This window comes from Aquarana catesbeiana, linkage group LG10, assembly GCF_042186555.1.
Source record: "Aquarana catesbeiana isolate 2022-GZ linkage group LG10, ASM4218655v1, whole genome shotgun sequence".
Taxonomy (NCBI): Eukaryota; Metazoa; Chordata; class Amphibia; order Anura; family Ranidae; genus Aquarana; species Aquarana catesbeiana.
The window spans coordinates 256,102,418-256,120,128 of NC_133333.1; the positions used below are offsets into that span (position 1 = coordinate 256,102,418).

At 44.3% G+C, this 17,711-nt stretch overlaps 1 protein-coding gene across 5 annotated transcripts in view; it reads left to right on the plus strand.

Moving 5' to 3' along the window:
* CHD5 (chromodomain helicase DNA binding protein 5) overlaps positions 1-17,711 on the plus strand; it is a 295,395-nt gene that overhangs the window by 41,709 nt on the left and 235,975 nt on the right. For all 5 annotated transcript variants that reach the window (XM_073603681.1, XM_073603682.1, XM_073603678.1 and 2 more), the window contains exon 2: positions 3,553-3,692. In XM_073603681.1, the coding sequence (XP_073459782.1) occupies positions 3,553-3,692 (140 nt within the window). The remainder of the gene's footprint in view (positions 1-3,552; positions 3,693-17,711) is intronic.

Here is a 17,711-nt window from a genome sequence, read left to right on the forward strand (position 1 = left end):
AAAGCTCTATTTGTGTAAAAAAAAAGATAAAAATATCATATGGATACAGTGTTGCATGACTGCACGATTGTCATTCAAAGTGCTACAGCGCAGGAAACTGGCCTGGGCAGGAAGGGGGTAAAAGTGCCCGGTAGGCAAGCGGTTAAGCGCTTACCCGGAACAAGCAGATAACCAGTGAAGTCACAAGGTGAACCCGTGTCCCCTGGTTAGGAGTAGATAATAAGAGTCAGGATGGGAAGAGCGGCCAACTTTGGCACACAAGCCAGTGATAGCGGTTATAGAGCTGCACGATTAATCGTTAAGAATCGCTAACGCAATTTTTTTTCCCCCTCGCAATCTTGACAAAGCATTTTCTAGATTCTTTCCATGCAGAGAGTTCTCTGCTGAAGCTGACAGCTGTCAAAAAAAAAATAAAATAAACAGGCAGTCTGCTAAGTATTACAACATTCCTCAGCCCAGCAGAACTGACTATAAACATTGTAAAGATCAAAGGAATGAACTTCGGTGTGTAAATGAGGGGAGTTCAACCACTTAAAGACTAAACCTTCTTCTGACATTTGTTGGTTTCAAGTTAAAATCACTATTTTTTGCTAGAAAATTACTAAGAACCCCCAAACATTATATATAATGTTTGCAAAGACTCTAGAGAATAAAATGGTGGTTGTTGCAATATTTTATGTCGCACTGTATTTGCGCAGCGGTCTTTCAAATGCAATTTTTTTGGGGGGGGGGGGGAAATACACTTTAACCATTTTCCCGCCCGGCCCATAGCAGAATGACGGCCGGGCGGTGGTTCAGTTATCCTGACTGGGCGTCACTTCAGACTTCTTCCTCTAAAGAAGACACGTGACGTGACGATACGCGTCAGGATTGGAGCACGGGACGCTGCCACAGACCAACAACAGAAGACGAGCTCGGCGCTCGTGGTTACCATACACTTTTAGCTGTTTTCAAATGTAAGTTGACTGGACGTTTTTCATTTAATAAATGTACTTTCTGATATGGGATCACGCTATGTGCGTTTCTCTCTTCCTATACCCTATACCGTTACTCTACCCGACGAGCACTGAGGAGTGGGGCACGGGGACAGACTGTAGATTGGAAGATACATTTGGAGGCATACGAGCTCGGCGCTCGTGGATTGATGCCCACACTCACTTTAATAAAGTGCGTGCAACTTCCCCTCCTTTGTGTCTTGCCCCCCCCTCCACTGTGGTCGTCACAGAGTCACATTACATGACTGTCTATTTTTTTATCGTTTTATATTCCGCCTGGCATTGTCACCATCGTTACCACCTGCCTATACTGAACTTCCATACCTGCTAACCATTTGCAACACAAGCTGTATGCCTTACAGCTGTAAGGTAAGCGGCTTGCAACTACGGAGGTGTCCTCACTAAAGATCCTCCTTCCTTGATTTATTGGAACTGTTTTTTGTCTTCTTAACGAGATTTTCACTTGATGACGGGACTGTTACTGCTAGGGACTTGTCGCTCGCAGCTCGTCAGAGCTGTCATTCATGGGCTAGTGTGATACTAGCCCATATTCATTCTGGACTCATTTTATGTTTTATTATTTTAGATTGTTATTCACTCACTCACATTCATTTGTGCCACTGTGTTTTGGTGTTTTTTATTTTGTTAGCAATTTCATTCATCCATGTATAAGGTCTGTTTCATTCAGGCAGTCAATTGTATTTGATTCACTGTTTCCCCAGTGTTATATTTATGTATCACGTATTTCTTGCCTGCTATTCAATATTTTTGATGTCAGCAATTTTGTATTGTAGTTCCACTCATTTATGTTTTCTAGTATCTAAAGCCTATTAGTGCGTTTGGCTCACTTTTCAGGTCACTCTGCTTTATATTTTTTTTTTTATGTAGCCCCTCCCCCATCCCCTTTTTCCCTTTATCACAGCGCAACTACCAGTGTCCATCAGTGCCACCCATCAGTGCCTACCTATGAGTGCCCATCCGTGCCCCCCATAAGTACCCATCTGTGCCGCCCATCAGTGTCCATCAGTGCCACCCATCAGTGCCTACCTATGAGTGCCCATCCATGCCCCCCATAAGTACCCATCTGTGCCGCCCATCAGTGTCCATCAGTGCCACCCATCAGTGCCTACCTATGAGTGCCCATCCGTGCCCCCCATAAGTACCCATCTGTGCCGCCCATCAGTGTCCATCAGTGCCACCCATCAGTGCCTACCTATGAGTGCCCATCCATGCCCCCCATAAGTACCCATCTGTGCCGCCCATCAGTGTCCATCAGTGCCACCCATCAGTGCCTACCTATGAGTGCCCATCCGTGCCCCCCCATAAGTACCCATCTGTGCCGCCCATCAGTGCCACCTATCATTGCCGCCTATCAATGCCCATCAGTGTCGCCTATCAGTGCCCATCATCAGTGCCAACTCATTGGTGCCACCTTATCAGTGCCCATTAGTGCAGCCTCATCAGTGCCCATCAGTGAAGGAGAAAACGTATTTATATACAAAATTTTATAACAGAAACAAAGAAAAACTGTTTTTTTTTTTTTTTTTTCTAAATTTTTGGTCTTTTTTTATTTGTCGTGCAAAAAATAAAAATGCCAGCAGTGATCAAATACCACCAAAAGACAGCGCTATTTGTGGGAACAAAATGATAAAAATGTCATATGTGTACAATGTAGCAAAGTGCGACAGCGCTGTCCTGGGCAGGAAGGGGGGAAAGTGCCCGGTATTGAAGAGGTTAATGAATTAGAAAAAAACTAAACAGTAAGGTTAGCCCGATTTTTTATTTTTTTTTATATATATAATATGAAAGATGATGTTACGCCGCTAGAATCGTGATCTTTATTCCAAGCATAAAATTTTTTTTTTTTTTTTCTTAGAATAAGGTTACCATATGTTATGTCCTGACAGGTGTGGTTTTATAAACGAGGCACAGGTGGAGAACAGACGGGAGCGCCCGATTGGTTGCCTGTGCAGATTCGTTCTTATTTTAGACTCCAGAAGAACAAATATGTAGAAATTTAATTCTGCGGACGATAATGGGAATGAAAAAGTTTTTCCCGTTGCCCCGAGCAACCTCGCCATGCTTTTATCTTCTGAGCTGTGATTGGTTGTTGTGGGGGGGGGCACACTTTTTTTTTTTTAAGCATGCTGCTGATTGTCATGGTTTTCCTTCCCTAGTAACCTTTTTATGATCCAGATGTCATATCAGCCCTGAATTCAGCAGAACGGGTTCCATCGTGCGGTGGGGGGGGGGGGGTAATGGAATTCTGAGGGGTTGCAGATGATTAGGAGGCAGGAGATCTATTTTTTGCATTTGGTTACCGTCTGATGGCGTTGACCTTTGTTTGCGATTGCTGTGAAAAGTCATTCAATTTTAAATTCAGAAGGTGGTCGGATTGGGGGGGGGTTGGGGGGTTGGGGGGGGGTCAATAGCAGCAAAATAAAATCTCGATCCACCTTCTCCTCCCACTGCTAAAAAAAATGTCTTAATATGTGCGAGGAGCGCGCAGGAGAAGAGATCGGGTGAGGGGCGCTAACCGTCTTCTATCTGTTCACAGAGGAGGAAGAGAGAGGGATGGAAGAGCCGGAGATAGAAGAGGAATTCTTCCCCGAGGAGCCGGTCTCCGCGCCGAGGAGGAAGAAACCCAAAAAATCCAAGGAGATCAAGGCGACCAAGACAAAGAGGAGGAAAAAAGAGGTGAGCGGAGAGGAGCCACCGATTTGTGTTGTCATTTGCGCTCAGCTTAGGATAATGTTCGGCATCCTTTTTTTTTTTTTTTTTTTCTGTGTCTGGAGGAGATTTCCCAGCCAAAGTCATGTAAAGGCGGCTCAGCGCGGCCCCCCCCTCCCCCCCTCGCTGATTTCTTCCTCTTCATACAAATTTGTCTTGTTCATTTTTTTTTGTTTTTAAAGCCAAATTTCGGGAAGATGTAGAAAAAAACCATCAAGGTATGAAGGTTATGTATTGTATAAAATGATTACATTACATTGTATATCCCTGTATGTTGCAGTCATTCAGGTGATTATCTAATAGTTTCTTGAAGCTATCAATGCTCCCCGCTGAGACCACCGCCTGTGGAAGGGAATTCCACATCCTTGCCGCTCTTACAGTAAAGAACCCTCTAGATAGTTTAAGGTTAAACCTCTTTTCTTCTAATTGTAATGAGTGGCCCCGAGTCTTATTAAACTCTCTTCTGCGGAAAAGTTTTCTCCCTATTGTGGGGTCACCAGTCCGGTATTTGTATATTGAAATCATATCCCCTCTCAAGCGTCTCTTCTCCAGAGAGAATAAGTTCAGAGCTCACAACCTTTCCTCATAACTAAGATCCTCCAGACCCTTTATTAGCTTTGTTGCCCTTCTTTGTACTCGCTCCATTTCCAGTACATCCTTCCTGAGGACTGGTGCCCAGAACTGGACAGCATACTCCAGGTGCGGCCGGACCAGAGTCTTGTAGAGCGGGAGAATTATCGTTTTATCTCTGCAGTTGATCCCCCTTTTTAATGCCAATATTCTGTTTGCTTTGTTAGCAGCAGCTTGGCATTGCTGAGCCTATCATCTACTAGGACCCCCAGGTCCTTTTCCATCCTAGATCCCCCCAGAGGTTCTCCCCCCAGTCTATAGATTGCATTCATATTTTTACCACCCAAATGCATTATTTTACATTTTTCTACATTGAACCTCATTTGCCATGTAGTCGCCCCTCCCCCATTAATTTGTTCAGATCTTTTTGCAAGGTTTCCACATCCTGCGGAGAAGTTATTTCCCTGCTTAGCTTAGTATCGTCTGCAAATACAGAGATTGAACTGTTTATCCCATCCTCCAGGTCGTTTATGAACAAATTAAATAGGATTGGTCCCAGCACAGAACCCTGGAGAACCCCACTACCCACCCCTGACCATTCTGAGTACTCCCCATTTATCACCACCCTCTGAACTCGCCCTTGTAGCCAGTTTTCAATCCATGTACTCACCCTATGGTCCATGCCAACGCACCTTATTTTGTACAGTAAACGTTTATGGGGAACTGTGTCAAATGCTTTTGCAAAATCCAGATACACCACGTCTACGGGCCTTCCTTTATCTAGATGGCAACTCACCTCCTCATAGAAGGTTAATAGATTGGTTTGGCAAGAACGATTCTTCATGAATCCATGCTGATTACTGCTAATGATACTGTTCTCATTACTAAAATCTTGTATATAGTCCCTTATCATCCCCTCCAAGAGTTTACATACTATTGACTGATAAAAATGATAATGCTCCTAAAAGCTACTAAAATTCTACTAGAAGCTGCGACATAAATGCTATTATCGGCATTTTTCATCCTGCGTTTTTTTCTACCTTTTTTTTGAGCTGATGACAAAGGCTAGTGTGAATGGAGCCTTAAGTCCTGGTTCACACCTATGCAGGTTGCAGTGTGCATGTTTGCGTTTTTCAATACACGTTTTTGATCCATTGAAGTCTATGAAACCAAAAACCAGAAAAAAAGTCCCTGGTGCCTTTCCATAAAGTGCATAGATGTGAACATGACCCATAGGAAGCCACCATGTTAACCACTTAAGCCCCGGACCATTTTGCTGGCCAAAGACCGGAGCACTTTTTGCGATTCGGCGCTGCGTCACTTTAACTGACAATTGCGCAGTCGTGCGACGTGGCTCCCAAACAAAATTGACGTCCTTTTTTTCCCCACAAATAGAGCTTTCTTTTGGTGGTATTTGATCTCCTCTGTGGTTTTTATTTTTTGCGCTATAAACAAAAAAGAGCGACAATTTTGAAAAAAAAAACGCATTATTTTTTTACTTTTTGCTATAATAAATGTCCCCAAAAATATGTAAAAAACCAATTTTTTCCTCAGTTTTTCTACATATTTTTGGTAAAAAAAATCGCAATAAGTGATTATTGATTGGTTTGCGCAAAAGTTATAGCTTTAACAAAATAGGGGATAGTTTTATGGCATTTTTATTAATTTTTTTTTTTTTACTAGTAATGGCGGCGATATGCGATTTTTATCGTGACTGCGACATTATGGCGGACACATCGGACAATTTTGACACATTTTTGGGACCATTGGCATTAATACAGCGATCAGTGCTATAAAATTGCATTGATTACTGTAAAAAATGTCACTGGCAGTGAAGGGGTTAACCTCTAGGGGGCAGTGAAGGGGTTAAGTGTGTCCTAGGGAGTGTTTCTAACTGTGGGGGGGAGGGGCTGTGTGTGACACGTCACTGATCTCCGCTTCAAATTACAGGGAGCTGTGATCAGTGCCCTGTCACTAGGCAGAATAGGGAGATGCTTATTTACATTAGCATCTCCCCGTTCTTCCTCACCGTGAGACGATCGCGGGTATCCCCACGGACATCGGGTCCACGGGACCCACGGTCACGCCCGCAAGCCTCCTCTTAAAGGGCAACGTACAGGTACGTTAATCTGCCTGTATGTGCCCTTCTGCCGCAGTCTGCGTGAGTCGGTCGGAAAGCGGTTAAATGGACTGTGGTTCATTTCTTCAAAACTGAAAATGCACTAAAAAAAATGCATAGGTGTGAACCAGGCTTTAGAGCCCTTTCACACTGGGGCGGTTTGCAGGCGTTATTGCGCTAAAAATAGCACCTGCAAACCGACCTAAAACTGCCGCTACTGTTTCTTCAGTGTGAAAGCCTGAGGGCTTTCACACTGAAGCGGTGCGCTGGCAGGAGAGAAGAAAAACTCCTGCAAACAGCATCTTTGGAGCGGTGCAGGAGCGGTGTATTCACCGCTCCTGCACTGCTCCTGCCCATTGAAATCAATGGGGCAGCGCGGCTATACCGCGGCTATAGCGACGCTATGGGAGCAGTTTTAACCCTTTTTTGGCCACCAGCGGGGGTTAAAACCACACCGCTAGCGGCCGAATACCGATGCAAAAGCGACAGTAAAGCAGCGCTAAAAATAGCACTGTTTTACCGCTGACGCCCCCACCGCCCCAGTGTGAAAGGGGCCTTAATCTCCGCTTTTTTTTATTTTCATTTTTTTTTTTAATTAAATGAGCCTTCAGGTGATGTAATTTATCACTTCATGATTGCGCTATAGCCAAGAGACAGCTACAGCGCGGCTCTTATGTTCTGGGAGGGTGTCCATGGACATCCTCCCAGAACAGTGCCCCCCCCCCCGTGCGCTCTGTGATCACAGCAAAGGGCCAATCACAGCAGCCCTTTACCATGTGATCAGCAGTGTCCAATCACAGCTGATCATGTGTAAACAAACTTGCTGGACATCAGCATTCCTTTCCTCACGTCCTGTCACTGCGCGAGAGGAGAGACGTTAACCGGCAATTCAGACAGCGCACATTTACACTGATAATCAGGGCAATGATCATCGGTGTCCTGATTATCAGTGCAGATCCATCAGCCCCGCCTATCAGAGCAGCCTTAAAGCGGAGGTCCCGCAAAATTTATTTTTTTTTAAAAGTCAGCAGCTACAAATACTGCAGCTGCTGACTTTTAAAATATGAACACTTACCTGTCCCAGGCTCCCGCGGTGTCGGCACCCGAGGCCGAACCGTCCCTCAGATGCTGCCGCCGCCAACTTCGGTAAGGGAATCAGGAAATTAAGCCTTGCGGCTTCACTTCCCGGCTCCCTACTGCGCATGCGCGAGTCGCGCTACGCAATTCGAATGGTCCCTGCTGTCTCTGGGACCCGTGTGCACCCCACTGACAGCGTGGGGGGGGGGGGTGGGGGCGGCTTAGAGGCGTAGTCTCCCGGAGTCTATGCCTGGAAGTGGGCATCTGCACCCCCCTTCCCCCTGAAAGGTGCCAAATGTGACACCGGAGGGGGGGAGGGTTCCGAAAAGTGGAGGTTCAATTTTTGTGTGAACCTCCGCTTTAACAGTGCCCATCAGTGTAGCCTATCAGTGCCCATCAGTGTAGCCTATCAGTGGCCATCAGTGTAGCCTATCAGTGCCCATCAGTGTAGCCTATCAGTGCTCATCAGTGTAGCCTATCAGTGCCCATCAGTGTAGCCTATCAGTGCCCATCAGTGTAGCCTATCAGTGCTCATCAGTGTAGCCTATCAGTGTAGCCTATCAGTGGCCATCAGTGTAGCCTATCAGTGGCCATCAGTGTAGCCTATCAGTGGCCATCAGTGTAGCCTATCAGTGCTCATCAGTGTAGCCTATCAGTGCTCATCAGTGTAGCCTATCAGTGCTCATCAGTGTAGCCTATCAGTGCTCATCAGTGTAGCCTATCAGTGCTCATCAGTGTAGCCTATCAGTGCTCATCAGTGCCCATCAGTGTAGCCTATCAGTGCTCATCAGTGTAGCCTATCAGTGCTCATCAGTGCCCATCAGTGTAGCCTATCAGTGCTCATCAGCGAAGGAAGAAATGTATAACAAAAACAAAGAAAACCGTTTTAATGTTTAGCAAAAAATAAAAACCTCAGTGGTGATTAAATACCACTAAAAGAAAGCTCTATCTGTGTGAAAAAAAAAATGTCACATGGTTACAGTGTTGCACGTCCGCGCAATTGTCATTTAAAGTGCGACAGCGCTGGAAGCTGAAAATCACCCTAGGCAGGAAGTGAAAATGTCCAGTATTGAACCCTGCTCTTTTTTTTTTTTTTTTTTTTAATTAAATGGGCCCTTAGGTGGTTTACACCATATTGTAGTAGTATGCACCGCATATTAGCGCATTATGAGGGAGTTACCTGTCAAACAAAGACGTCTAGCACTGAGCCTGTACCAATCCCGATGTTCACAGAATCTTCCATTATCATCCAATCTTATCCTCTCTCTGGCCAGTTGAATGGCTGGGCCGCAATGGTGTCACTCCCACACATCGTGGTGCGGAGAAGGTGCCACAAATGCGTGGCTCAGTGTCCAGGAGCGCCGACATCTCATAAAAAACCCTACTTGTCACCCCGTTTTTAAAACGAGAGTTGAATTCCACTTTTAACAGCAACAGTCGGGTCGCAGTTTAGTGAGGTTGTGTGAATCTCAGAAAGGAAAGGACAAAAGGACAAATCTCTTGGCTACTTTCACACTGCTCTGTTGCAAAAAACGTATTTGTGTGCGTTTCCGGTGCGTTTTGCACCTGTGGGTAAAAAAGGACACTTGACCCAAAAAAAAAACCGCACCAAAAATGCAACCATGGGCGCTATTTTGATGCAATTTCCATTCATTGCAATGGGGAAGTGCGTTTTTTTTCTTTTTTCAAAACTCTATTGTTGGCAATGGCATTGTTCAAATTAGTATGACTTCGACTTTGCGGCGCCGCATCAATTTGAAAAAGTAGTTCTCGCGCTATTTTTGGCGATTTTTCGGGGTGCAGCTTGCATAGACACCTGTGCATGAAGCCGCGCTGAGGCCTTCCAAGTCGCACTGACATGCAGCTTTGAAATTTGTGTGATTTCAGATGCAGTCACACGATTCGAAGCCACATTTAATGTGAACGAGGGCCGAGTTCCACTTTAGCATGCCTTTTTCTGCACTGCGTCTCAGGAAAGGGGCACATGCAGATGGGGGGGGGGGTAAAGTTTCTGGCCGTGAAGGAACGCATTGTGGGGGGGGGGGATGCAGCATGTGTATTATGGTTGCCACCTCATCCCTTTGAACCCGAACACATATTAATTACACAGGTTCTGTGGCTGATTAAGGTGGTAATTAAACTCACTTGGTGCCTTATCTGCATTTAATCAGCCTCAGAACCCGAGTAATTCAAAGGTGTTCGGGTTTAAAAGGATGAGGTGGCAACTCGAATGTGTACATCTCCAGTTGCTGCCTCTGCAAGCTAAACCAAACACTGTGTAGTGTCAACAGGGTGCCGCTTAGACACAGATATCATTTCCATAATGTCCTTTATATTATAACATAGAAAATATTCACTTTTTGAGTTTGTCGCTTTAAAGGCACCAGAAAGGGAAACGCCTACAATCCAAAACTCCTCCCCACTGTAAGATCCGGCCACTGAGTGTCAAATCCGCACTTCCATTCCCAAAGTAGAGGAATCCCCGGGATTGTAAAATCCCCCATCTCATCTTTTTCCTGTGCTGAGGATTCCCAATCCATTACATCTGCACAGAGATTTGATAGACGCAGCTGAGGAGGACGGGATCGCAGTCATGTGACTTGTGTATGGCATATTGTATGTGTGTATATATATATAACCAGGAGTTACCAAAATAACGACTGCAGGTTTGAGGGGTATGTAATGCATTGTTGTTATTTTATTGTCATGTTGCTGTTTTGGCATTTAGTATTTTTTTATTTATTTTTTTTGTGCTGCAAAGTTGTATTTATAGATATTACTGTATATAGTTGAAATCAGATTTTTTTTTTTTTTTTTTTTTTTTTTTTTTTTTTTTTTGTGTTTAGTGTGGTGAACGTATGAATCCGGCAATTTTATGCCTTAGTTGTTCTATGTTGCATTCAATAGTTAAAAGAAAGCGGTGCTGAGTTGATAACAAAAAAAGGATGTTGCTGTTGACCGGCTTCTTAGTTCTCACCTATGCATTTTTATTTTTGTATTTTTTTTTTTTAGGCTCGATTCACATCTACGCATGTTGCTTTTGAGCGTTTTTGGAGGTTTTTTTTGTGATGCCTGCCACGTTTTTGTAGTGTTTTTGCCGCGTGTTTTTTTTTTTTTTTTTGTTAGACTGTATACAGCTAAAAAAAAAAAACGCATCAAAAACGCTGTAAAACCGCTGCACTTGCGTTTTTGATGCTGGTCCATTGAATTCTATTACATGCAAAACGCTGCATTTTACATGAAAAAAAGTCCCTGACCCTTTCCAAAAACGCAGAGGTACAAAAAGGCATTGATGTGAACATGTTCCATAGGAACCCATGTTAAAAAATTCCCATGCATTTCTGCAAAATGCATCAAAAAACGCGCTAGTGTGAATGGAGCCTTAGAGCATTTTCAGTTTTGCAGAAACACACTACAGTCCATTTAACACGGTTTCCTATGGGTCAAGTTCACATCTGTGCATTTTATGGAAAGGACCAGGGACTTTTTTTTCTGTGGTTTTTTTTTTTTTTTTTTTTTTTTTTTTTTGGATCCATAGACTTCAATGGATCAAAAACGTGTTTTGAAAAATGCAAAATGCACCCGGAATATGCAAACTGCAACCTGCATAGGTGTGAACCAGGCCTTAAAGTGATTGTAAAGCTTTGTTTATATAAAAAAAAAATAAAAATAAATAACAAACATGTTATACTTACCTCCACATTGCAGCTCGTTTTGCACAGAGTGGCCCCCGATCATCGTCTTCTGGGGCCCCTCGGCGGCTCCTCCCCACATCAGATAACCCCCTAGAAGAAGCGCCCTGTGGCCACTAGGGGTGCACGCTGCTCACCCCCACAGCCGATGCGAGTGCCCGGGCTCCCGCGATCGCTCGTGACACGGTGAGAACCTGAGGGGAGAAGAGACTTACCGTGTGTTCATACAAAGTACGAACACCGATCTGTCTCTTCCCCTAGCAAGTCCCACCCCCCCCCCCCCCCTTCAGTTAGAACACAGAGAGGGAACACAGTTAGGCTCGATTCACACCTATGCATGTTGCTTTTGAGCGTTTTTGGAGGTTTTTTTTTCATGCTTGCAGCGTTTTTGCCGCGATTTGCGTTTTGCGTTTTTTTTTTTCTTTTTTTTTTTACAGTCTTAAAAAAAAATTACAAAAAAAAAAAATAAAAAAAAAAAAACGCACCAAAAACGCTGCAAAAACGGTGCACTTGCGTTTTTGATGCTTGTCCATTGAAATCCATTACATGCAAAACGCTGCTTTTTGCATGAAAAAAAGTCCCCGACCCTTTCCAAAAACGCAGAGATACAAAAAAGCATTGATGTGAACATGTTCCATAGGAACCCATGTTAAAAAATTCCCATGCATTTCTGCAAAATGCATCAAAAAACGCGCTAGTGTGAATGGAGCCTTAAAGGGGTTGTAAAGGTAAAAATTTTTTCACCTTAATGCATTCTATGCATTAAGGTGAAAAAACTTTTGACAGTACCGCCGCCCCCAGGCCCCCCGTTTTACTTACCTGACGCCTCGAATCTTCGCTCCTCGTCCTCGTCAGCTTCATTGCAGCTCAGCCTGGTCGCTGATTGGCTGCAGTGGATGGATTGAAAGCAGCGCAGCCATTGGCTCGCGCTGCTGTCAATCACATCCGATGACGCGGTGCGCCGGGGGGCGGGGCCGAGTGATACAGCGAGCGGCTATAGCCGCCGGCTGTATCACAGGAGCGCGCCCGCAAGCACTCACCACCGTGCGAGGGAGCTCGCATGAAGGTGGTAAATGCTTGCGGGGAGGAGCTGAAACAGCCGCCGAGGGACCCCAGAAGAGCAGGTTCGGGGCCACTCTGTGCAGAACGAGCTGCACAGTGAAGGTAAGTATGACATGTTTGTTATTTAAAAAAAAAAAAAAAATAACTTTACAACCCCTTTAATGAGGAAGTAAACCCGGATGGGTTTACTTCCTCTTTGTTTCCCTGCAAACTTAAAGCATAATGGGCTACTATGCATCGCATCGCATCGCATCGCATCGCATCGCATAGTAGCCCATTATGTGTCACTTACCTGACAAGGGAGCCTGCGATGTCACCGCTGTCCCTTCTCCTACGAAGCGTCCATCTTCTTTCCGGGTATCGCGGCTCTGGTGCCGCCACTAACGGCACGATCGGTGCGCCTGCGCGCCGTAGACACCGGCGCCTGTCTTTTGGAAATATCTCCTAAACCGTGTAGGTTTAGGAGATATTTCTTGCACCTACAGGTAAGCCTTAATCTAGGCTTACCTGTAGGTAAAAAGTGGTCTGTAAGGGTTTACAACCGCTTTAACCCCTTGATCGCCCCCTGGTGTTAACCCCTTCCCTGCCAGTGACATTTACACAGTAATCGGTGCATTTTTATTGCACTGATCGCTATATAAATGCCAAGGGTCCCACAAATGTGCCAAAAGTGTCTGACGTGTCCGCCATAATGTCTCAGTCACGATAAAAATCGCAGATCGCCGCCATTACTAGTAAAAAAAAAAAAAATAAATAATAATGCTAAATCTATCCCCTATTTTGTAGACGCTATAACTTTTGCGCAAACCAATCAATATACACTTATTGCGATTTTTATTTATTACCAAAAGTATGTAGAAGAATACATATCGGCCTAAACTGAGAAAAAAATAGCTTTTTAGCAAAAAGTACAAAATATTGTGGTTGTTTTTTTTTTTTTTTTTTTTTATTTCAAAATTGTCGCTTTTTTTTGTTTATAGCGCAAAAAATAAAAACCGCAGAGGCGATCAAATACCACCAAAAGAAAGCTCTATTTGTGGGGAAAAAAAGGATGTCAATTTTGTTTGGGTACAACGTCGCACGACCGCTCAATTGTCAGTTAAAGCGACGCAGTGCCGAATCGCAAAAAATGGCCCGGTCATTCAGCAGCCAAATCTTCCGGGGCTGAAGCGGTTAAGGTGAAAAAAACATGAGGGTTTACAACCCCTTTAAGGCTCAGTTCACACCTATGCAGTTTGATTTTGATCTTTTCTGCAGTGCTTTTTGCTGTGCGTTTTTCACATGCAATTTTGGCCCATTTTGCTTTTTTTTTTTTTTTTTTTTTTTTTTTTTTTTTTTTTTTTGCCCAATTTGCTGTTGGGTAGAGTAAAAAAAAAATGCAAAAACGCACTACATGCTTTGCTGCAGCTTCTCCTTTGCAGTCTATCGAACCAAAAAAAAAAAAGAAAAAAAAAAGTTTCGTTTTGCAGTTTAAAATATCCCTGACCCTTTCTAAAAACACAGTGGCTGAAGAAAGCACAGATGTGAACATGTCTTACAGGAAACCATGTTACATGGACTGCAAAAAGCAGCAAAAAACGCATAGGTGTGAACCAGGCCTTGAATGCTACTTACTAAGGATGAGCTCAGGCGTGTTCACAGCTCCGCGTGCCCCCGCCCCCGCCAGGAAGCAGACATTCCGCGGCTGCACAGATCGGGAAATGTCTCACGGCCTGTGATTAGCGCTGTGGAGTGTCAGCTTCCTGGCCGAGCGCGGGGGCACGCGAACACACCTGAGCTCATCCTTACTACTTACCTGGCTGTCCCTCTCCTCCATACTTGAGAGAGGTATAAGCATGCAGCTGGTAAAGTCAGAGGAATGTTAGAATTGCTGATCTGCACACTTGCTCCAGTGTAATGACTGTTTTAAAGCCTTGGGATTAACATAAAGCCATAAAACTCACGATTCGGATCGTTCCTCGGATCAGGAGTCACGGTTCGGATCATTTTCGGATCAACAAAAAAAAAAATCTCCCCCACTGTAATAATATATTGGCAGGGTATGGCAGGGTATTGCAGGCAGGGTATGGCAGGGTATTGCAGGCAGGGAATGGCAGGGTATTGCAAGCAGAGTATTGGCAGGGTATGGCAGGGTATTGCAGGCAGGGTATGGCAGGGTATTGGCAGAGTATTGCAGGCAGGGTATTGGCAGAGTATATCAGGCAGGGTATTGGCAGAGTATATCAGGCAGGGTATTGGCAGAGTATTGCAGGCAGGGTATTGCAGGCAGAGTATTGCAGGCAGGGTATTGGCAGAGTATTGCAGGCAGGGTATTGGCAGAGTATTGGCAGAGTATTGGCAGGGTATTGCATTCAGAGTATTGGCAGGGTATTGGCAGAGTATTGCAGGCAGGGTATTGCAGGCAGAGTATTGGCAGGGTATTGCAGGCAGAGTATAGGCAGGGTATTGGCAGAGTATTGCAGGCAGGGTATGGCAGAGTATTGCAGGCAGGGTATTGGCAGAGTATTGCAGGCAGGGTATTGGCAGGGTATGGCAGAGTATTGCAGGCAGGGTATTGGCAGGGTATTGGCAGGGTATTGGCAGAGTATTGCAGGCAGGGAATTGGCAGGGTATGGCAGAGTATTGCAGGCAGGGTATTGGCAGAGTATTGCAGGCAGGGAATTGGCAGGGTATTGGCAGAGTATTGCAGGCAGGGTATTGGCAGAGTATTGGCAGAGTATTGGCAGGGTATGGCAGAGTATTGGCACTGCTGCCATCCAATCTCTCCCCTCCACTGTACAGATCAGTACACAGAGGGGAGAGAGGAACCGGCGTCATGTCATTTGACGGAGCGATCACGTGGTAAACGGCCTCCGGGTGTACCAAGATGGCCGAAGCTAGGCCGAAGCCGTGGCCTTTCCTAAGGCCGAGGCAACGGCGTGCTCCGCGGAGCGCATGTGTGCCGATCCGAACAGGTTGAACCGTTCGGATCACAGATCGGTGACGATCCATTGCACCCCTAACGGTGTCCGATAAGTAACTTTCGAATTTAAAGGGACCTACACAGTTTCGTTTTCAAAGCTGGTTTGAGTTGTGAAGTGATGCGCACTCCTTCTGATGTCGGGTTCATGCTTATGCGAATTGGATGCAACTTTCCCAGCATCCAGTCAACATGACAGGAGACTGTGACCGTCTCTCAATGGACCTCCCTCTGGAAAAGTGTCCTGTGCGGCTTTGGCCAAGTTTCAGGTCCGAGGTGAAAATTTGCCCCTGAAACGGAGAACTGCACCTGAAATGGAGTGTCTGCTGTAAACGTGCATTGAAAAAAAAAAAATTGTTCTTTTTCGTTTTTCGTTTCATTTGTTTTTTTGCTTTTTTGGAAAATTCGGAAAACCGAAAATTCAGGTTTTCACATTCCCGAAATTTAAAAGAAAATCAGTAAAATTTGAAATAATAACTAACTAATAATAAATATTAAATTATAGGGAATTGGAATTTCCTTTCAAATTTGGCTGTTAGTGAACGTAACGAATACGAATTTATCCGAAATAACGAATGCCGCATCTAAACAAATGGAATGAAACAAATTAATAATAAATATCAATAATAAAACCTTTTTTATTATTATTAGATCGTTACATTCCATTCGTTCAGATGCGGCATTCGTTATTTCAGGGGAATTCGTAACTTCGGATAAATTCGTATTCGTTCCGTTCACAAACAGCCAAATTTGAAAGGAAATTCCAATAACTATAATTTAGTATTTATTAGTAGTTGGTTATTATTTCAGATTTTCATTCTTATTTTTGGATTTTCAAAATTTCCGAATTCCCGAAATTGCAATTTCTGAATTTCGATCTTCCGAAAATTTGAATTTTTGAAATCTCTGAAATTCCGAAATTTCTGAATTTCGAATTTTCGAAAATTCAGAAATTAACAAATTTGTCAAAATTCGTTAGAAAAAGAGATCGGAACAAATTGCACATGTCTAGTCTGCTGTATTTTGCTTCAGAATTCACTAAGGCTACCTTCAGACTGAGGCGTTTTTCAGGCGCTTTAGTTCTACAAATGGCCTCTGGAAAGCGCCTCCCATTCATTGCAGTCTGACTTTTCACACTGGGGCGGTGCAATTGCGGGACTTTATGAAAAAGTCCTGTAAGCAACATCTTTGGGGCGGTTTGGGAGCGCTGTAAATAGCGCTCCCAAAACACCCTGCCCATTGCAATGAATGAGCAGCGCTTGAAAAGCGATTTGAAAGCGCTGCAAAAGAGGACTTTTTACCATTTTTTTTTTTTCTTAGCAGCCGAAAAGTGCAGCTAAAGCGCCGCAAAACAAGCGTCGCTAACGGCCGGCGCTACCAATGTGAAAGGGATGTAACGTCTAAGCCCAGATTCACGCAGAGCCGCGGGAATGAAGCCGCGGGAATTCAGCTGAACTCGCGCGATTTCACTCCCGCATGTCAGTCCCGATTTCGGCTGCGATTTCAGAGACATCTGTGTGGGTTTCTACACAGATGTCAGTGTAAATCGCAGCCCGAAATCGCAAAAGCAGTATAGAAACTACTTTTTGAAATCAGTGCAGCGCCGCAGATGCAGCGTCGCACCGATTAGGACGGTGCCATTGGCGGCAATTGCTGCCGATTTTGACATGTCAAATCGCATGTCGGAACGCTTGCAGTGTGAACCAGGGCTTCATCACGGATCTGGCTCAGGTGTGCCGATTATGGGCAGCTCGGTTCAATCGGGGAGCCGTCTGGGTCCTTCGGGGAGGGGTCCAGCGGGAAAATGTCCAAAAACTGTCAACAAGCTTTCAGGTGGATCAACCGATTGCTCTCTCGAACATTTACCCCCCCATTTTTTGCGATGCGGCTCCGCGTAACTTTAACTGACAATTGCACAGTCGTGCAACGCTGTACACAAATACAATTTTTTTTTTTTTCTTTTTTTTTTTTTTTCCCCACAAATAGATCACCTGTGTGGTTTTTATTTTTTGTGCTATAAACAAAAAACAAAAAAAAACTGACAATTTTGAAAAAAAAAGCAAAAAAACATTTTTTTTTTTTTACTTTCTGCTATAATACATATCCAGTAAAAACATTTAAAACGTAAAATTTCTTTCTCAGTTTAGGCCGATATGCATTCTTCTACATATTTTTGGTAAAAAAAAAATCCCAATAAGCGTTTATTGATTTGTTTGCGCAAAAGTTGTAGAGTCTGCTACTACTTTTTTTTTTTTTTTTTTTTTTATACAAGTAATAGCGGCGATCAGCGACTTATAGCGCGACCACAATATTGCAGCGGACGTTTTGGACACTAACTGCGACTTTGTGTGGACCAGTGACACTAATACTGTGATCTGTGCTAAAAATATGCACTGTCATTGTACTAATGACACTGGCGGGGAAGGGGTTAAATAGCTAGCGCCATCAAAGGGCTAAATGTGTGCCTAACCAGTGTTTATGTGGACTATGAGCTGCTTTCACGGAGG